The following is a 22,647-nucleotide window of genomic DNA, read 5'->3' on the forward strand; positions in this document are numbered from 1 at the left end:
ACCTCTATTTCCTCCTTTCCCCTTCTCTTCCCAATCCAATTCTGTGAATCTTTGTGGGTGTCTGGGCTACAGAGAACACTCTGGGAACAGACAACTGCGTAGATCTGTCTCTCTCCTCTTGAGTCCCCGTTTTTCTCCTCCTGCTCATCTCTATCTCCCTCCTCCCTCTCCTCTTCTTCATGTAACTCTGTGAACCTCTCTGGGTGTCCGTAACAGGGGAGAATCTTTTAGCCATTAACCTAGAAGTTTTATTATCAGTGCTGTATAGTTGGAGAAGTCCTGAGAGTACTGGAAGAATAAAACTGAAATCCACAGGCAGGAGACTTAAGCCCAAAACCTAAGAACACCATAAAACTCCTGACTACATGGAACTTTAAGTAATAAGAGACCCTCCAAAAGCCTCCATACCTACACTGAAACCAACCACCACCCAAGAGCCAATAAGTTTTAGAGCAAGACATACCACACAAATTCTCCAACAACAAAGGAACATAGCCCTGAATGTCAACATACAGGCTGCCCAAGGTCACACCTAACACATAGACCCATCTCAAAACTCATTACTGGGCACTCCATTGCACTCCAGAGAGAAGAAATCAAGTTCCACGCACCAGAACACCGACCCAAGCTTCCCTAATCAGGAAACCTTGACAAGCCAATTGTCCAACGCCACCCACTGGGTAAATCCTCCACAATAAAAAGGAACCACAGACCTCCAGAATACAGAAAGCCCACTCCAGACACAGCAATCTAAACAAGATGAAAAGGCAGAGAAATACCCAACAGGTAAAGGAACATGAAAAATGCCCACCAAGTCAAACAAAAGAGGAGGAGATAGGGAATCTACCTGAGAAAGAATTTAGAATAATGATAATAAAAATGATCCAAAATCTTGAAAACAAAATGGAGTTACAGATAAATAGCCTGGAGACAAGGATTGAGAAGATACAAGAAATGTTTAATAAAGACCTAGAAGAAATAAAAAAGAGTCAATTAAAAATGAATAATGCAATAAATGAGATCAAAAACACTCTGGAGGGAACCAAGAGTAGAATAATGGAGACAGAAGATAGGATAAGTGAGGTAGAAGACAAAATGGTGGAAATAAATGAAGCAGAGAGGAAAAAAGAATCAAAAGAAATGAGGACAACCTCAGGGACCTCTGGGACAATGTGAAATGCCCCAACATTCGAATCATAGGAGTCCCAGAAGAAGTAGACAGAAAGAAAGGCCATGAGAAAATATTCGAGGAGATAATAGCTGAAAACTTCCCTAAAATGGGAAAGGAAATAGCCACCCAAGTCCAAGAAACCCAGAGAGTCCCAAACAGGATAAACCCAAGGCAAAACACCCCAAGACACATTTTAATCAAATTAACAAAGATCAAACACAAAGAACAAATACTAAAAGCAGCAAGGGAGAAACAACAAATAACACACAAAGGGATTCCCATAAGGATAACAGCTGATCTATCAATAGAAACCCTCCAGGCCAGAAGGGAATGGCAGGATGTACTGAAAGTAATGAAAGAGAATAACCTACAACCTAGATTACTGTACCCAGCAAGGATCTCATTCAGATTATGAAGGAGAATTCAAAAGCTTTACAGACAAGCAAAAGCTGAGAGAATTCAGCACCACCAAACCAGCTCTTCAACAAATGCTAAAGGATCTTCTCTAGACAGGAAATGCAGAAAGGTTGTATAAACGTGAACCCAAAACAACAAAGTAAATGGCAACGGGACCACACCTATCAATAATTACCTTAAATGTAAATGGGTTGAATGCCCCAACCAAAAGACAAAGATTGGCTGAATGGATACAAAAACAAGAACCCTATATATGCTGTCTACAAGAGACCCACCTCAAAACAAGAGACACATACAGACTAAAAGTGAAGGGCTGGAAAAAAATATTTCACGCAAACAGAGACCAAAAGAAAGCAGGAGTTGCAATACTCATATCAGATAAAATAGACTTTCAAATAAAGGATGTGAAAAGAGACAAAGAAGGACACTACATAATGATTAAAGGATCAATCCAAGAAGAGGATATAACAATTATAAATATATATGCACCCAACATAGGAGCACCACAATATGTACGGCAAACGCTAACGAGTATGAAAGAGGAAATTAATAGTAACACAATAATAGTGGGAGACTTTAATACCCCACTCACAACTATGGATAGATCAACTAAACAGAAAATTAACAAGGAAACACAAAGCTTAAATGACACAATGGACCAGCTAGACCTAACTGATATCTATAGGACATTTCACCCCAAAACAATCAACTTCACCTTTTTCTCAAGTGCACACGGAACCTTCTCCAGAATAGATCACATCCTGGGCCATAAATCTGGTCTTGGAAAATTCAAAAAAATTGAAATCATTCCAGTCATCTTTTCTGACCACAGTGCAGTAAGATTAGATCTCAATTACAGGAAAAAAATTGTTAAAACTTCAAACATATGGAGGCTAAATAACACACTTCTGAATAACCAACAAATCATAGAAGAAATCAAAATAGAAATCAAAATATGTATAGAAATGAATGAAAATAAAAACACAACAACCCAAAACCTATGGGACACTGTAAAAGCAGTGTTAAGGGGAAGGTTCATAGCATTACAGGTTTACCGCAAGAAACAAGAAGAAAGTCAAATAAATAACCTAACTCTACACCTAAAGCAATTAGAGAAGGAAGAAATGAAGAGCCCCAGGGTTAGTAGAAGGAAAGAAATCTTAAAAATTGGGGCAGAAATAAATGCAAAAGAAACTAAAGAGACCATAGCAAAAATCAACAAAGCTAAAAGCTGGTTTTTTGAAAAAATAAACAAAATTGACAAACCATTAGCAAGACTCATTAAGAAACAAAGAGAGAAGAACCAAATTAACAAAATTAGATATGAAAATGGAGAGATCACAACAGACAACACTGAAATACAAAGGATCATAAGAGACTACTACCAGCAGCTCTATGCCAATAAAATGGACAACTTGGATGAAATGGACAAATTCTTAGAAAAGTATAACTTTCCAAAACTGAACCAGGAAGAAATAGAAGATCTTAAAAGACCCATCACAAACAAGGAAATCGAAACTGTAATCAGAAATCTTCCAGCAAACAAAAGCCCAGGACCTGATGGCTTCACAGCTGAATTCTACCAAAAATTTACAGAAGAGCTAACACCTATCTTACTCAAACTCTTCCAGAAAATTGCAGAAGGTAAACTTCCAAAGTCATTCTATGAGGCCACCATCACCCTAATTCCAAAACCAGACAAAGATGCCACAAAAAAAAGAAAACTACAGGCCAATATCACTGATGAACATAGATGCAAAAATCCGTAACAAAATTCTAGCAAACAGAATCCAACAGCATATTAAAAAAATCATACACCATGACCAAGTGGGCTTTATCCCAGGAATGCAAGGATTCTTTAATATCCGCAAATCAATCAATGTAATACACCACATTAACAAATTGAAAGATAAAAACCATATGATTCTCTCAATAGATGCAGAGAAAGCCTTTGACAAAATTCAACACTCATTTATGATTAAAACTCTCGAGAAAGCAGGAATAGAAGGAACATACCTCAACATAATAAATGCTATATACGACAAACCCACAGCAAGCATCACCCTCAATGGTGAAAAATTGAAAGCATTTCCCCTGAAATCAGCAACAAGACAAGGGTGCCCACTCTCACCACTACTATTCAACATAGTGTTCGAAGTTTTGGCCACAGCAATCAGAGCAGAAAAAGAAGTAAAAGGAATCCAGACAGGAAAAGAAGAAGTGAAATTCTCACTGTTTGCAGATGACATGATCCTCTACATAGAAAACCCTAAAGACTCTTCCAGAAAATTACTAGAGCTAATCAATGAATATAGTAAAGTTGCAGGATATAAAATTAACACACAGAAATCCCTTGCATTCCTATACACTAACAATGAAAAAACAGAAAGAGAAATTAAGGAAACAATACCATTCACCATTGCAACAAAAAGAATAAAATACTTAGGAGTACATCTACCTAAAGAAACAAAAGACCTATACATAGAAAACTATAAAACACTGATGAAAGAAATCAAAGAGGACACAAACAGATGGAGAAACATACCGTATTCATGGATTGGAAGAATCAATATTGTCAAAATGGCTATTCTACCCAAAGCAATCTATAGATTCAATGCAATCCCTATCAAGCTACCAACGGTATTTTTCACAGAACTAGACCAAAGAATTTTACAATTTGTATGGAAATACAAAAAACCTCGAATAGCCAAAGTAATCTTGAGAAAGAAGAGTGGAACTGGAGGAATCAACCTGCCTGACTTCAGACTCTACTACAAAGCCACAGTCATCAAGACAGTATGGTCCTGGCACAAAGACAGAAATATAGATCAATGGAACAGAATAGAAAGCCCAGAGATAAATCCACGAACCTATGGACACCTTATCTTTGACAAAGGAGGCAAGGATATACAATGGAAAAAAGACAACCTCTTTAACAAGTGGTGCTGGGAAAACTGGTCAACCACTTGTAAAAGAATGAAACTAGAACACTTTCTAACACCATACACCAAAATAAACTCAAAATGGATTAAAGATCTAAATGTAAGACCAGAAACTATAAAACTCCTAGAGGAGAACATAGGCAAAACACTCTCTGACTTGAATCACAGCAGGATCCTCTATGACCCACCTCCCAGAATATTGGAAATAAAAGCAAAACTAAACAAATGGGACCTAATGAAACTTAAAAGCTTTTGCACTACAAAGGAAACTATAAGTAAGGTGAAAAGACAGCCCTCAGATTGGGAGAAAATAATAGCAAATGAAGCAACAGACAAAGGATTAATCTCAAAAATATACAAGCAACTCCTGCAGCTCAATTCCAGAAAAATAAATGACCCAATGAAAAAATGGGCCAAAGAACTAAACAGACATTTCTCCAAAGACGACGTATAGATGGCTAACAAACACATGAAAAGATGCTCAACATCACTCATCATCAGAGAAATGGAAATCAAAACCACAATGAGGTACCACTACATGCCAGTCAGGATGGCTGCTATCCAAAAGTCTACAAGCAATAAATGCTGGAGAGGGTGTGGAGAAAAGGGAACCCTCTTACACTCTTGGTGGGAATGCAAACTAGTACAGCCGCTATGGAGAACAGTGTGGAGATTTCTTAAAAAACTGGAAACAGAATTGCCATATGACCCAGCAATCCCACTTCTGGGAATACACACTGAGGAAACCAGATCTGAAAGAGACATGTGCACCCCAATGTTCACTGCAGCACTGTTTATAATAGCCAGGACATGGAAGCAACCTAGATGCCCATCAGCAGACGAATGGATAAGGAAGCTGTGGTACATATACACCATGGAATATTACTCAGCCATTAAAAAGAATTCATTTGAATCAGTTCTAATGAGATGGATGAAACTGGAGCCCATTATACAGGATGAAACTGGAGCCCATTATACAGAGTGAAGTAAGCCAGCAAGATAAAGATCATTACAGCATATTAACACATATATATGGAATTTAGAAAGATGGTAATGATAAACCTATATGCAAAACAGAAAAAGAGACACAGATGTACAGAACAGACCTTTGGACTCTGTGGGAGAAGGTGAGGGTGGGATGTTTTGAGAGAACAGCATATATATTATCTATAGTGAAACAGATCACCAGCCCAGGTGGGATGCATGAGACAAGTGCTCGGGCCTGGTGCACTGGGAAGTCCCAGAGGAACTGGGTGGAGAGGGAGGTGGGAGGGGGGATCAGGATGGGGAATACATGTAACTCCATGGCTGATTCATGTCAATGTATGACAAAACCCACTGCAATGTTGTGAAGTAATTAGCCTCCAACTAATTAAAAAAAATGAAAAAAAAAATCCATTATTGTTTAAAAATTCTACTGAAATACTAAGAAAATACATGTAGAAAAAGCAAATTTGTTGCCCAAATATGATGGAATAGGTGATGACTGGCCCATCTCAGATTCGTCCAAAGAAGTTATAACTGGTGACAACGTTCAAAATATTTTTTAAAAAAACCAGGAAACATGTTTTATTAAGAATCTTTGTACCCCTTATAGAATTTTTGTAAAATTGGATATTCAGAGTACTCATCTACTGCACACAGATCATGAATGCTAACAACTGAAATGAAGTTCATGTTGCTAACACCCCACTGATGATAGAGAGAAAACTTCAAGTTCTTTCTCAGTGATCCCATTTCACAGTTAATGAACATTACTTAACTGTTGATGGCAAGTCAGAAAACTACAGGAAACTGAAGTAAATTTATCTTAATCCTATGACACAACCTGAAAAATTATCTTTGGACTAGCTTTCTTATTTTCATATGTATTTATCAAATATACCCCTCTGACTACAGCAATTGTCTTTTAGCCAGGTGACTATTTGGATTCCAGAGAGGTGGAGTTAACTAGACCAACATCACCATAAATGTTTTGGATAGTTTTTGGAAATAACTAGGAATCATCTACTCACTATTTTAATTAAACCAAACAGGAACGTAGAATTAAGTACAGGAAGGAATAGCAGCCATGTTCGCTTGTCCTGAGCCCATGGACAGCAGCCCAAACTCAAGAGCCCAGGGTAGGGGCTGAGCACAGGGCAGAAGCCTCAGACACAGGTCTGAGGAGCTTCCAACTCCCTCATCTCATTGTCCACAGGCCTTGACATGCTGAATGGCCACCATCCAGCATTTGGCACCAATGCTAGTGTCCCTCACAGATGGAGGGGCTGCTGGTGTGTAAAAGCCTGCCCCTTGGGCCCTGCCAGCTTGGGACCTGAGCTGGTCTGCCTTCCTCCTATCTTTCTTAAAGACCAACACTAACCTGAACACAAAGCGATTGATACCCAGGCATGTTTTCCTTTTAAAATGCCAGCTCTTGGCATAAAGCTTTATTTCTGTCTTTATGTTAGGAATGTAAGTCAGCTATTTCAGACCACTGTAAACACAGGATTAAAAATATTTTTTTCAAAACTAAAGGAAAGAAAGATTAGACTCTTATGTGCAAGTTTTCAACTCCACAGAAAAGGATAGTTTTAAAGATGACTTTTAAAGGATACATAAAAGTAATTATTTCCAAAGTAGAAAAAATATTAAAGTAGGAGATTGTGTCTTTCAAGGAGCTAGCCATTATCCTTGACATGCTACTGTTGGAGATTTGTATAGGTCAAAACTATTAAAACCAACCCACCCACATGCCCTTCCTCAAGCCAATATCCCATCATGTCACCGCAGTCCTTGAAAGTGCTTTCTTCTTTCACAAAGGACACTTTGGAGACCCAGGCCTCCTGCTCACCTGGCAATGCTCCGAAGTGGCCGATGGTGGCCAGTGGAGGATTTTTCTGGCCTCATACAGCTTTCCCCTCTCTGCAAGGCAGACGGTCCCAGTGAAAAGATAGGAAGGGTGGAGTATGGCTTGGAGGGCAGCCGCATCTATGATCCCAAATAAAACTGAGAATGAGCAGGACTGCTGGAGAGGCAGAGTCACTGAAATCAGCACAAGCTGTGACTTTACTGAGCTCGGCTTACCTTTTTGCAACACTGTGAGCACACCGGCCTGTACACAAAATCAGAAGGGTTACTTAGCGTGATTCCATGGATACGACTGGAGAGTTAAGAGAAGCCAAAGGCTACATGCCTCTACCTGTCTACAGCTGGTCCCCCAAACTCCAGTTCTTCTACCAGAATGAAAAACAAACTGATATAACTGGCTCGCCAAACAGACCATCAATCTGTAAAACTTAATGCTATGTCCTATGAAAGGATCAACTTAATGTCCGGGATTTTCTTGTCTATTGTGGGTTCACCTGAGAGTCACATCTATTTTTTTCTGTTCTAACATGGCATATTATTATTAGAACTATCTTGAATACATAAAAGAAATAGCAGAGAAAAATTTTCCAGGCTTAATATCAAATAACCATCCACTGTTGAAGCAACTGCTATTGTAACTCATAAGCAGGGCACATGATAACACACTGGATTATTTCTACTATTGTTCTTGTTAGAAAAATGATGAAATAGTGGAGGTGTTTCCTTGACTACTGCCATCAATTACAAAAAGCCTTACCTCTTACAGAACTGACAGGTATAAGACCAGGTGAAGAAGGAAAACCTTCTGGTTCGGCAACAAAAGCAGAGCTAAAAAACAGAAATTTTAAAGGAGAAAAAAGAATTGCCAACAGTTAATTTCCTAATTTGTACATCTAAACACCTATTTGTATGTGGAAAGTCTTAGTAGGCACAAAGGGAGAAGAGCATTTAGAGACTCTTTTACTAAGTTTGATTCTGTGACAGTTACAATCTGGCTCTGTATTTGATTATAATTCTACTTTTAAATGGCAGAAAAAGGCCACAGCTCTTAAGGGTCTTGCCATCATGGAAGCAATCTGAAGAAGATTCTAAAAAAGTGTCCTGTGTTTCTCAGATATATTTTCTCAATAATCCTTTAAAAGTTTAACAACTAAGAGCAGACCTGGTTTTAAACCTTATGGTTTTCAATTTCTATGGGAGAAATAATACTTGCTTCTGTGAGAAAGGGAACAGGGACTGCCTGGCAGAGGGTGAGCCTCTGGCCCCTGGAGCCCCCAAAGCCCCGTGCCACCTGGCAGCAGATAGTGCCCACGTGACCCGCCAACTGGAAAGGGCTCTACCTTTCCTTTTTTCAGAGCCGTGTAGACATCTTTGTACTGTTGGTACTTTTCCAGCTCTGCTTTGACCAGGACCTGACGAATGTGCATCACCTCCTCCACGGTCAGTGCCAGGCACTCCACCGGGTAGCAGAACTCCTCCTGAAAGTCAGAATCCATGTGAGCAAAAAGCCCCACCCGCTCCTGCAAGGCCATGTCCCCTCCATATCAGGGCCCTGGTTAGTAGCTCCAAAGAAGAAAGAGGCTCCCAGGAAACCCTGGGGCAGAGCTGGCTCGCTCTGGGGACCACAATCTCTGATCACACCCAGAAGGTAGCAGGAGACTGCTGGGTCCCAGGTAGCACTAGCCGACCAAGACCTCCAGTAACAGAAGTTTCTCATGTGTGTTCAGATGCATCTCAGGCATCTCCAGTCCCTGAAGGGGAGCTGAGTATCTGTGTCCTGAAATCTGGGGGAAATGTTACTGTTCTAAACCAAATTTATGTCCATTTTCTCCTGATACACAAAGACAGTACATACAGCTTTCTGTTGTATACTATTTGCTCAAAGGTAAACAGCAAATCTACAATACTGGTACAGTTTTAAACACTGATTTGTGGTACCCAGAACGGCCCAAAGAAGATGGTTAGTTACTGACATTGAGAAACGTTATTTAGTGGTAAGTTACATCAGCATAGCCTGAAAACTCCTAACGGTGTGAGTGAACTGGACCTGGAGGCCAGCAGACATTCCCATTGGGCTGCCCCATGCGCTCCAGAGCCCTTGTCACTTTTCCACACGGGACTGTGGAGGATGACGCTGATGTAACTGATCCCACTGAATAAAGAGCCTCTCGCCTGCTCCCAGTTGGCCCTGCAGTGATTGTGGACCCAGCAGAAAGACAGAAACTCCTATGCGCCCACAGCATGTGGGCCTCACAAACCCGTGCCCTCGGTGTGCACACACGAACTCACACCCACACACAGCAACGCTGTGCACAGGCATTCTGGAGTCAGACAAGCCAAACAAGAAAGCACAAGACTATGGATGCAGTTCATGGAGATTTAACATTCAGTTCTGTCTTCTAATCAGAGAAAAACAAAAACAAATCTAGGCTGAAAACTTGACAAACATTAGCATTTACTGAAAAAAAAAAAAAAAAAGGAAGTTTGCAGAATTACTGCTTCTTATAGTCATTACAAAATTATCTCTGTTCAAGCTAACTTATGGAAGATTAAATTTACTAAAAATGTTTTAGGAAAGATCCTTCAGTTGAATTTTTAAGACGAACTAGTATCTGGAGGATGGGAGGACAGCTTGTTAGATTATATCATGTGCTCTAGGATGTATAAATACTCAAAAAATCCCACCATCACACAATTTTCTCTCAGTAGGAAGAGCTTTCAAAGATAACAAGCTTCAGTTGGCATGTCCAATATTTACTGTGCTTTGCTCGGCCCTGAGAACAGTGTGTGTGTGTGTGTCCACTGGGACAGGACAGCCTCTGAATGCTGGACATCACAACTGTGCTCAGACTAATGCGCCGGCTGCACACACTGAACAGCAACTTTTCTCAGCTTCTGACATGTCATAAGAAGTCTTTACAGTCGTCTTTATTCATCAGCGACGAGCATGACTACCTATATATGAATCTAGCAAACAAGCAGAAGACTCTTCCCCGAGATTGGTGGCCGTGTGTTAAGAAGATGGCAACCTTACAATGTGACGCAGGCGGTGAGATGTGCTGCAACCCTGATAGCAGGCACTGCCCTCGCCTCAGCCTCGAGTCACAGACGGGCTCAGTCAGAGCCTACTTTTGACTTTCTGCTCTGAACCATACCCAAAGCCACTGACTGCTCTGTTAGATAAAATAAGAAATGGTGGGGTTTTTTTGGTGTTCATGTTCTTTTTTTAGAATTTCAAGCAGATTATCCTTTGGTAAATAGCTTCCATCAGGTCAAATGCTAATGTTTTAAATCTGGTGCTTTCCCAAGGACAACAAAACTTTAATGCAACATGAAAGAAAATAATTAATAGATTAGCTTTCATTTTTTTTCAACTGATGAAAAAATACTGATTCAACATCCCCAAAGCCAAATTACCTCAGATCTTGCTGAGATCCTCATGCTGCAAAATGTGAAGGGCACTCAGGGTTCGCACCCCACCCCGAGCTGAGCCCCCGTCCCCCATGTCATGAGGGGCCGGCCACACTACAGCAGGCACGGAACTTGGGCCCTGGCCTGGCACGGACGCTGGGGGCCAGAGCAGCACGACTCTGACTCTGGCTGTCTGTGCTGCAGGGCAGCTCCCACATTTAGAAATGGGAAGCTACATCTTAAGTTTTCAGAGATCACAATATACTACAGGGCAGCTGTGCCTTTAGAACTCACTGTACGTATGTCACTAAAATGGCTGGGTTTCTGTTAAATATTCTGGTTATATTTACCATTCAAAAGGCATCAGAGTTAAGCCAGCACAGAAATTAGAGAGCACAGTATATCATCTGTTACTGAGCTGGAGAAACAGAAACAGTCACATTTTATAGTGTTTTTGGTTAGCCAAAACTTCATAAATAAGAGAGATTTGACAATTATCCAAAACAGCCTTTTGAGTTCTTAATAAACCAAAGGAAAGCACACTTAAAAAGAGCAAATATTAACTCTTTTTTCCAAGTTCATCTTTAAAATTCAAGGTAAATTATCTAAAGTCATCTGTAGACTTAGTAGACAGACTGGGGAGGGTTGACAATAAAAACAAAATGTCAGAGATCTTCAGAAACAGCAGTAGGAGGGGCAGTACTAAATGCCACTCCTGCATCTGACCACGGCTCACATGGCCAGATCAAAAACGAAAAACAGGATGAAGCCTGAATTTCATGCCAAATGAAGAGAAAGTAATCTGTTGTACCTCATTCAGTTTCTTTTCTGAACCAAGATGGTTAATAAAGAATAACAAAGAAACTAGCGGCTGTTTGCTTGTCAAGGACCGGTCTGGTCAACAGGAAGGATCCTGGAGCCAGGTGGGCTGCTGCCACACCGGTTGCACTGCAGGCAGGGGAAGCCTGATGACCGTCCCCAAGGCTTTTTATGCCACTGAGGTCTGGAAATGATACTTTGTCTAAAAAGTGTATTCTGTATGAAAATCTCAAAGACAATACAAAGTGAGTATTTAAAATATTTTAAATAATCACATTGATAAAACTTGATTTCTCTGTACAGAGAAGCAGCGTGGATTTTTTAACAACCATCCTGACCACCATAACACAGCCGTACAGGAGCTGGAGAAGAGGAAGAATCCTCGTGACTCCCTGGCTGCGCAGCTGAGTGTGGATGACTGCTTCTGGGGGAGGCTGACGGGAATGCCTTTCCATCAGGTCCCACAGAAGCTCCGCCCACAGGCTCCCTGACGCTGCTGCATTCTGAGTTTGTTGTCCTTTCACTATCATCCTGTCATTTGAGATCATGGTGTGATCTATGCATCTACCAAAGATTGGAATCAACGGTCAGAAGCAAAATGTCCATCTAAGCTGTTAATTTGTGCAGTGTGGCAGCTGAGGCATCACGACCAGAGACAGAGGAAGGTAATTCCCAGAGCCCGCAGAAGGAGGCCAACCTGTGTGTGTCTCCACCTGCTGGTAAAAGCTCTCTCACACAGATAATAAACAGCCCCAGCTACCCCCAGCATGGTTGCCTCCAAAGGGTGAGAGCCGAGCAGAGAAGCTGTTTGGAGGGTAGAAAAAAGTGGTCGGAAAGGCGGCGCTGGCCATGCTCTGGTCATCCTTGGAACCTGAACAATATGTATGGGGAAGAGAACGGCAGGGGAGAAGAAATGGAGAAAATACTGCTGAACATGAGTGACTGATACAGAACCATTATAGAGCATGAAAGAAAAACAGATAAAAACACCACGGAGGGCATTAATGTGAGATTCCACATGGGTCTCCAGGCCATCATCTGCATCCATTATGTGTCAAAAGGAAATCAACCACGAAAGTCACGGCTGGAGAATTTGAGTTCACACAGCAACACTTCAGCTGTCCTGTGAACTCCATCTCCCACATAGGTCTGTGGGATGCAGGCCCAAGGCAACAGCAGAAACACACACCCAGCAGCCACCCCTCCCCTACTCGGAGGGTGCTGCCCCCAATCATCTGACCAAATGATGCAAAAAAGTACACTTTCAACGTCCTGAGGAAAGGGTGCTAAGTCTCTTCAGTTGTGTACGACTCTGCAACCCCATGACTGTAGCCCACCAGTCTCCTCTGCCCATGGGATTGGATTCTCCAGGCAAGAACACTGGAGTGGATTGCCATGCCCTCCTCCAGGGGATCTTCCTGACCTAGGGATTGAATCGGCATCTCCTGTGTCTACATTATTGGTAGGTGAGTTCCTTACCACTAGCTCCACCTGGGAAACCCCAGGAGGAAAGGGAGGAAGGTCCAATATAAATGAAAATCAAAAAAATAAAATAAATGAAAATCAGTAACAACAAAAGACTTTTCTGCTGTCTTTAGTTGAGACCTTATAAATGCAAAATGATTCAGTGTTTTCTTAAAAAAATAGCTAAATCATACTTTTAAAAACAATACTTACAAAACTAGATGCCACTGCCACTAAAGGAGTGGGATTTTATGGATTTCCCATGATAAGCTACTGGCAAGAAAAGTCAGGACTTTGATCTGGAGGTTCTTGCATCTCAGCTGGGCCCTAGAGGCACTGAAGGGGTGGAGTTCTGTGAACAAATACCAGTCCGCACAGACCGCAGGGCTCCCCTGCCTGCTCACTAAGCCCCTTCTCCGCAAAGGCATGCTGGTTGTACCTTGCTCTCCTCCTCCACAAAAACAGCTCACAGTCTGACCATACACACTGAGCTCCCCTGTGCCAGGAAGACACCTCACAGCCTTCCTTGGTGAAGTTTCTATCACCAGCCAACAGGGCTTCCCAGGTGGTGCTAGTGGGAAAGAACCCGCCTGCCAACACCAGAGACATAAGAGATATGGGTTCGATCCCTGGGTGGGGAAGGTCCTCTGGGGGAGGGCATGGCAACCCACTCCACTATTCTTTCCTGGAGAATCCATGGACAGAAGAGCCTGGTGGGCTACAGTCCATGGGGGTCGCTAAGAGTCTGAAATGACTGAAGCAATTTAGCACAGATGCACCAGCCAAATACTCCTTGTAGTTAATCTGACAGTGTCTTTACACTGCTAATTTTAAGTTTAACCTCAACAGTGACATCATATGATCGCACACACATAGCTGAATGACAAACTGACTTCTAGGAAAAGCTGTGTAAAGAAAAGAACCTTCTAATCACTGGACTTGTGAAAAAAATCACAAAGGCGCTCCCTCTCATGTATTTTTCAGCTGTAGCAGTTAACTGTGTATTTTGTTAAATAACGTATTAAAAAAAGCCTTTGGATTTTAAAGTTTGAACGTGTCCAGTGAGAGTTCAGTTTTTCAGGTGGTAAAGCACTGATAAAGCTGTATTTCAGCATATTTCAGTGTGTGGTGATTATTTAGGACTTAGAGGAATCCTAACAAGAGTTGCCACAAAATCATTAATTCTTTAATCACATTATTTGGGAATAGAGATGACTGATCAATTCAACACTATCAGTGCAGTTCAAACTTGGTTTCTTCACAAAAACCACACCACTGGAGGGAGGGACCTCTATCATTGCTTTCTTGAACCACTGGTGATTCATTACAGCCTTAAAGTATGGACTCAGCAGAGTCTAGTGTTTTATTCATGAGAATCTGAAGAAACACAGGTTGGCTGCTGGTAGAATTATTGACTGAATCCTTGTACTTTGCCTGCAGGTATTTGGGAAGTCAAGTGGGACAGAAAGAACCTTCGCAGGTTTTCTCTGGCAGATCCACTGCCTCTTCCTGGAAGGACCTCGTGGGCTACATCCCCTGTCTGAGAAGTGAATAGCCATGATGTGAGCCTGGATGTCTCTGGAAAACAGCGCAAACTGTCAACCCATCCAAACAGCTGCCGTGACTCCAGTATCACAAAACATGCTTGAAAACATGGAACAATGCATTTTTATGAATCAAAATTCTCCCTTTGGACATCTGCCTCAATAAGAGTCTACTGTAGTCAGACTTCACTAAGTTTTCTGTTTAGTTTCAACAATGTTTAAGTGGCATTTGAAAGGAAAAAAATGTTTCTTTAATAAATATCCATACTTTGAACCATAAATAAGTGTTCCAGGGGGAAAAAAGTACTTTAAATAAACAAAGAATGTCAGATTTCACTTGGTTACTCTTAGGATTGGTTTTCTTCAGCTAATAACAACAAATAAGGTTATTTATAAAGTTCATTCTAGCTTCTGGAAGCTTCTCAAGGAAACTAATGATTCCAGGTCTCTAACTGCTTACAAGTTGCTCTGCAGAGTCTGTGGGCTACTTACGAGAGACCGGGAGCTCTGCCTGGATGCCGGCAGGAACTGTCTCACGTTAGTGGGTGTTTCCTTCTCAATGGAATGTCGTCTCTGGGGTGGCTGCCGTCGCTCAGGCTGAGGTGTGGAGGATATGGGCAAAAACTTGGGAGGGTCTGAAGAAACAGGATGAACCAAACTGAAATCAATTCTCTTATAAAAGAAAAAAGAAAAAAGCAACTTAAGTTTCAAATTTCTAACAGAAAACCCTTTGCCATGTGTGACCAACTGCATTCAGAGATGAAGTGTTGATTTTGTTTGAGTGATACATTAGGACTGGAGGCCACTAGGGGACCCTGGAAGATTGTTATAGAATAATCTTTGCAAGATAAACTTGCTACTGAAATAGCAAGGAAAAGGAAAAAGTGTTCAATATTCAAATTCATGCATAAAATGCAACAGAAATGGAGTCTCAGGTTCATAATACAAATGCCATCCTGTTATTTTCCACAGAATTTTGCAGTTAAGAGTCTTAGGCTTTATTCAAATTTTTTTTAAATTGGGCAAAAGACTTGTATTCAATAAACAATTCCAAGGGCAAAGAATTCAAGGAATAGATCTTGGGCTTTATTTTAAAAGTATGTGAAAATTATGTATTGTTTGTGTCAAATCATACCAAAATTGTCATGTATACCTTCCTTTTAAAAGAAAATATGAAAACTCTTTTCTTCTTGATGTGTATCAAGACATTTTATCCTTAGTTTAAATCAAGCTTTATTTAAATTAAAGAAATAAGTTTCAGCTTCAATGTTAATACTATATATGCCACTGCTCCTCTCTAGGAATATCTGGGGACAGAGTTTAAATGGGCAATGTTTCAGGCTCTGATTCACATTGTGGAAACACAGGAGGACATCAAGAACTCTGCTGTCTGTCTGTCCGTCCTTCCTCCCACCCTCTGTGCAGTAATAAGGTGAGGAAAAGTGAAAGTCAGCACAGTGAGGAGGAGATGACCATCTACTTGGACTGTCCTAGCAATAAATCACTTAAAAAAACAGAATATAATTCCCTCAATCAAGAAAAGGTACAGAAATGCATCATGTGATTTAATGGAGTCTCTATAATATTTAATGGGTCTGGTCAAATACCAATTACAGATAATAACCAAGGTCAGCTCCTATTGTTTTTGATGTAATCTGTTTAAGTAAATCAAAATACTATTTGAAGAATTTTAACCACTGAAACCTCCACATATACATGTACAAAAAATGAAGTCAATATACTAAAGATACTGTAATATGTTTTTTCTTAGCAAAATTTTAAATAATTGCATAAATTATTTAAACTGCACATAATATTTACCATCTAACCCAATTGAACACTGTAAAAATTTACCAATTATACAATTTTAAAACATACAGTTCAGTGGTATTAAATTGTTTACAGTTACATTGTTATGCAGCTGGTTGTAAACTTTATTGTACTTTGTTGGATGATATGTATATTTTTAAATATTTATTATTTATTTATTTGGCTGAGCTGTGTCTTAGTTGTGGCATGTGGGATTTAGTTCCTTGACCAGGGATCAGACCTGGGCCCCCTGTATTTGGGGGCATTTCCCACTGGACCATGGGAAGTCCCAGACGATATATTAAATGGATATAAAATAAATTGGTCTAAAGGGCTAAAAAAATAAATAAAAATGTAAAATGTGATTATTAAAAACAAAATGTGTTTGGCAGGGCAAAAATGTAGTACTGTTAGAATGTGTTTAAATGTAAGAGGTCATCAACTTAAAATATTCACTTGTCAATATATGAACCTATATGGTAACCACAAACCAAAAGCCTATATAACAAATACACAGAAAAGAGAAAGAACTCCACATAACACTAAAGATAGTCATCAAGGAAAAAGATTCCTTTTTTCTTGGAATAAAAGGAAATAAAAACAACTGCAAAACAATGAACAAAATGGTAGTACATACATACCTATTAATATCAATAAATACCAATAATGGACTTTCCTGGTAGCTCAGCCTGTAAAGAATCCGCCTGCAATGCAGGAGACCTGGGTTTTATCTCTGGGTTGGGAAGATACCCTGGAGAAGGGAATGGAAACCCACTCCAATATTCTTGCTTAGAGAATTCCATGGACAGGGGAGCCCGGTGGGCTACAGTCTGTGGCACTGCAGAGTCAGATACGACTGAGCAACTAAGCATGCGTGCACAAATATTAATCATTGCTTTAAATGGAAATGGACTAAATGTTCCAATTGAAAGCCTCAGAGTGCTATGGAACTCTCCTCAATGTCACGTGGCAGCCTGGATGGGAGGGGAGTTTGGGGGAGAATGGATACATGCATATGTATGACTGAGCCCCTGTACTGTTCACTGGAAACTGTCACAACACTGTTAATCAGCTGTACCCCAATACAAAATAAAAAGTTAAAAAAAGTGAAAAGACAACCCAGAAAACAAAAGATATTTTCAAATTATATATATATTTTTTTATTTGACATCATTCTTGTTTTTAAAACCAGAACATTTATTGTGCGACTACTTGTTGAAATTTTGTTTTTCAACACAAGTCTTGTTTTTAACATAAATGCTTATAGAAATAAACCTCCATTTTGCTCTGGGACAGTTTCTGTTGACTTATTTTTTCTTCTGAATGAGCCATACTTTTCTGTTTTTTTATGTGCCTTGTGATTTTTTGCTGAATTCTGGACATTTGAATTTATCAATGTGGTAATTCTGGAAATTAGATTCTACCCTTCCCCAGAGTTTCCTGAGTTTTGTTACTGTCTCCATTCATTGTTTCTCTTACTGTTGAAGGCTGATCTTTGAAGATCAGCCTGATGTAAACTTAACATCTCCTCAGGTCCCTGATGAGCCATTCCCTGGGCATTCATGGTCACTTTCCAATTCTCGCCTATCCCCTGGAGATATGAAGGGGTGAGGGGGAAGCTGACAACAGCTCAGCAACAGCCGTCTACGTCTGTCTGCACCTCTGAAATCAGAAGCAGTGACCAGAACACAGAGCCCCAAGATCTGGAGGGCCAGGTCATTTTGTCCGTCTTGGCCCCGCCAGCTGTGTGCAAGCTGTTTCAGGAACAGCACACAGCTGCCTGTCATGTGGACGGGGACAGGGGAATGAATGGCTGCCACTCACTAAGAGCTGAAATCTTACTGAAGGTTACTGAAGTTAACCACAATTCACCATCTTCCCCTGGAAGTTGTAAGCATGCAACAGATTCTAGCATTCCGAATATAATTATATCAGACAGATTCTGCCACTGCAGTTATTGTCTAGGTGGAAAGACAACTGCATGGTGCCTGCTACTCTGCCATCTGCCCAGAATCCTCCCCTCTAATATTTAATTGTTAATCCTTTATATTAATCTTACAAATGAAAAGATTACCAACACTGGGGTTTCTCTGGTGGTCCACTGGTTAAGAATTTGCCTTGCAATGCCATGAACACAGGTTCAATACCTGGTTTGGGAAGTTAAGATCCCATGCGTTGGAGCAACTAAGCCCACAGCCCACAGCTAGACAGCCTGGGCACCTCAGGGAGAGACCCCACGGAGACCCCACACACCCCAGTGAGGACCCAACACAGCCAAGTAAGAACTTTCAAAAAGATGGCCAATAGTACTTTTCAAAATCACTTCATTTTAGATTCTGTAAAGAGTTATAAAGGTGTTTTTATTACCTATACTTGTACGTGGGTAAGGGGGAAGGGTGTGTGGGGGTGTATTTGTGTGTGTGTAGCAGGAATGATAACAAGTGTGATTATTCAGGGCTTCTGGCTTAAATTTAGATAATGAGGTAATTCTAAAAAGTACACACAGGCTGACCTACTCCCTACAGCTATTATCTGTAAGCCCAAAGGTGACTGGTTTGTTGTTAAGTTGAGAACCTGAGACCCAACTACCAGTTTAGCCCTATTTTATGATGTTATTCTAGGAAAAAAACGATTATTTCTACTCCTGACCAGTGCAATTCCAGGATTGGTTCTTTAGTTACCCCAAATGACAACAAGGCACTTTGGGATTCCCTTTCCTAGGTTAAACATGTTTTTTAAGGCATCTGACACTGGTTCTTGTACCACAAATACTCACTCTTCCTTGTGGACACAGTCTCTAGGAAGGGGTCTTCCAGGAAGGAGGGAGATGCACTGCTGCTACTGGCAGACCTGGGCAGGGTCTCCTCCTGAAAAAGACACAGGCCAAAGGGGAGAGACAGGTTTCTTAGGCACTACTGCTCTCATGCTCATTAAGGGTGCTCACTCGTAAGAGGTAACGTGAGGCACCACATTTTAATGTCCAAGGTTCAAAGCAAGTTGGAGACAAACTAGAAGGGATCTAAAATTAGACATATCTGGGTGTGTGCCCCAGCTTTGTTCCTCATTAGAGTGATGTGACATAGAGCAAGTTTCTTATCTCAGTTTCATAATTTCAATAGGGTTACTACAAGGACAAATCTGAGAACACATTTAAAATGCTTAACACATCACCTGACACACAACAAATGGTGATTAACATCATCAGTCAAGTATTTAACATATTTAAAAAACTAACAGACTTATAACCCCTACAGAGGTAGATGTGTTTTGTTCATTGTTGTCACCTACTACCAAGTCCATCCCTTACTAAGTAATGCATAAATATTTGTTTAATGAATGAAAACATATTTCATGAGAAATATGTCTGGACTGTGTCAAATAAAATTTAAATTCCTATTACTTGTGAGAAGAGACCGTCTTAATTTGTTTTAGACTATGCCAAAGTGAGGTACAATATTTATTCATGAAAAATTTACTACTTACTATGTGACAGGAGATACATATTAACTGGAAGACAACTCAATTCCATAATACATAGAGAAAACTGCCAAATATTTTTAAATATAGAAGAAAGTTAGGTTAATATGTTAATCTATGATTATGTGAGACAAATAGTGAAAATCCTTTCTGACCTACTTAGTGTGGAAAGCATTAGTTTCGAACAAGCCCCACTACAAAGGACCTAGTCAAGGAACAGGAGAAGAAGAAAGCCGTGTACAGAGAGTCCACACAAGGACGGTCTGAGAAGCCACCTCCTCCTGGTGCTCACTGCCAAGAACAAACCAGGCGACATCGGCCAAGCCTCACCCAGAGGTCATACACAGGATGTCATACACGTCCCCAGAAAAGTCAGTGAGAACTCGCTTATCTCCTGCTTCTGGAAGGTCAAAAGGAAGTAAAGCTATGAATATCTCAGAGGAAAAGAGGACTTCTCAGCAGTTATGAGGTGGGAGCTCCTGATTCAAACAGCAGAAACCATCTGTACATCCTTCAACCAACTTTCCCAGAACCACTGTTACAGCTAGTTTTACTGAAGTCTGAGGCATGTCCATGCTGCGCAGCCTCCCTCCTTCCCAAGGGTCTGAAATGCTTCCCCTGAGAGCAGTGAGGAGTCCGCCCTGGGCAGGTAGGGTGGGCATGGGATTGCTGTGGGGAGGGATGTGGCTCAGCACCTCTTGGGATTTTCTCCCAGAAGCCGTGGATTGCCCCCTGCTTCTGCCTTGCCCACCTTAGGGAGCTGACCTACTTTGAGACTACTTGAAAACTAATCCTACCATTAAAAAATAAACTAAAAAAATAAAATAAAATAAAATAAACTCAAAGTTGATTAAAGACCTAACTGTAAAACCGGATACCATAAAACTCCCAGAGGAAAATGTAAGCAGGACACTTATTGACATAAATTGTAGCAATATTTTATTGGATCCATCTTCTAAAATAGGAAATAAAAGCAAAAAATAAACAAATAGGACTTAAACAGTTCATCTTAACATCAAGAAAAAAACAATTAAAAAATGGGCAGAAGAACTGAACAGACATTTTTCCAAACAGGAAATGCAGATGGCCAACATGGTACATGAAAAGATGCTCAGCACTGCTAACTACCAGAGAAATTATAATCAAAACCACAAGGAGCTATCGCCTCACACCTGTCAGAACAGCTATCACCAAAAACAAAACAAAATAAAAAAACACAAATAATAAATGTTGGAGAGGATGTGGAGAAGTGGGAACACTTGTACACTGTTTGTGGGAATGTAAATCACTGCAGCCACTGTGGAGAACAGTATGGAGGTTTCTCAAAAAACTAAAAGCAGAACTACCATATGGCCTAGCAATTCCACTCCTGGGTATGTATCTGAAAAAAACAAAAACACTAATTCAAAAAGATACATGTGCTCTATTATTCACAGCAGCATCATACTAGTCTTTGACACTCACCACTGTCAGAAGTCCCACAGTTGTGCTCCCAGGGTGGGGCTATCCCTGACGCCACCAGAGTCATCTCAGATACAAGCCTCGGCACCGAACTCATTGGGCAGGAAGGAAAATCTCCCTTTTCTTGACAAGATGCCCAGTTAAGGCACAGATACAGCTCCTAAGCTTTGCTTCCCTACTGAAAGCTTTGATATAGTGCCAATCAAAGCTTATCTTGACTTTTACAATGTTACCTGGGTCTGGCAACATTACCTGGGTCTGGCTAGTAGAGGTTATTAAAGATAGACCGAAAAAACCACTGAGATTAAGAATTTTGAGAAAAGAAAGAAGACCTGGTGCTGGGAGGTCTATTCATAGTTTGGTAGGGATTCTGTTACTTTTCTGTTGTCTTGACTTTGTAAACTAAGCCTCTGCCTCCACTAGGCTGTGTTCTTACTGCAAAGTAATGATGTTGAACACAATTTCTAAGTCCCTTTTCCAGTTAAATTATTTTCATTTAGGCATTCTCATATACTGCTAGTTGGAAAACTAGAAAGTTTATGAGATATGAAGATTCTGGGCTTAGATTTGGGTTTCAGATCTGTCTCTATAATTTATAACAATCTTAGTTCAAAAACAAAACCCTTCTGTGTGCACTCAATATGCCAGCAAATTTGGAAAACTCAGTAGTGGCCACAGGTCACTTTTCATTCCAATTCCAAAGAAGGGCAATGCCAAAGAATATTCAAACTACCACACAACTGCACTAATTTCCATACTAGCAAGGTAATGCTCAGACTCCTCCAAGCTAGGCTTCAACAGTATGTGAAGTGAGAACTTCCAGGTGGATTTAGAAAAGGCAGAGGAACCAGAGATCAAACTGCCAACATCCACTGAATCATAGAAAAAGCAAGAGAATTCCAAAAAAACATCTGCTTCATTGACTATGCTAAACCCTTTGACTGTGTGGATCACAACTGTGGAAAATTCTTTAAAGACATGAGAATACCAGACCACCTTACCTGTCTCATGAGAAACCTGTATGCAGGTCAAGAAGCAACAGTTAGAACTGGACATGAAACAACAGACTGGTTCAAAATTGGGCAAGGAGTACGTCAAGGCTGTATATTGTCACCCTGATTATTTAACTTATATGCAGAGTACATCATGTGAAATGAGAGGCTGGATGAAGCACAAGCTGGAATCAAGATTTTGGGGAGAAATATCAACAACTTCAGATATGCAAATGACACCACTTTAATGGCAGAAATTGAAGAGGAACTAAAGAGCCTCTTGAGGA

At 40.5% G+C, this 22,647-nt stretch overlaps 1 protein-coding gene across 2 annotated transcripts in view; it reads right to left on the bottom strand.

The window, feature by feature from the left end:
- SPIRE1 (spire type actin nucleation factor 1) overlaps window positions 1-22,647 on the bottom strand; it is a 168,562-nt gene that overhangs the window by 4,952 nt on the left and 140,963 nt on the right. The window contains exons 10-16 of one of the 2 annotated variants that reach the window (XM_061131401.1): window positions 19,207-19,297; window positions 15,114-15,256; window positions 12,311-12,484; window positions 8,724-8,861; window positions 8,141-8,211; window positions 7,600-7,627; window positions 7,367-7,503 (exon numbers count right to left, since the gene is read on the bottom strand). In XM_061131401.1, the coding sequence (XP_060987384.1) occupies window positions 7,367-7,503; window positions 7,600-7,627; window positions 8,141-8,211; window positions 8,724-8,861; window positions 12,311-12,484; window positions 15,114-15,256; window positions 19,207-19,297 (782 nt within the window). The remainder of the gene's footprint in view (window positions 1-7,366; window positions 7,504-7,599; window positions 7,628-8,140; window positions 8,212-8,723; window positions 8,862-12,310; window positions 12,485-15,113; window positions 15,257-19,206; window positions 19,298-22,647) is intronic. The other variant, XM_061131402.1, reaches the window with a different exon arrangement.

Source organism: Dama dama, chromosome 27 (assembly GCF_033118175.1).
Source record: "Dama dama isolate Ldn47 chromosome 27, ASM3311817v1, whole genome shotgun sequence".
NCBI classification, from domain to species: domain Eukaryota; kingdom Metazoa; phylum Chordata; class Mammalia; order Artiodactyla; family Cervidae; genus Dama; species Dama dama.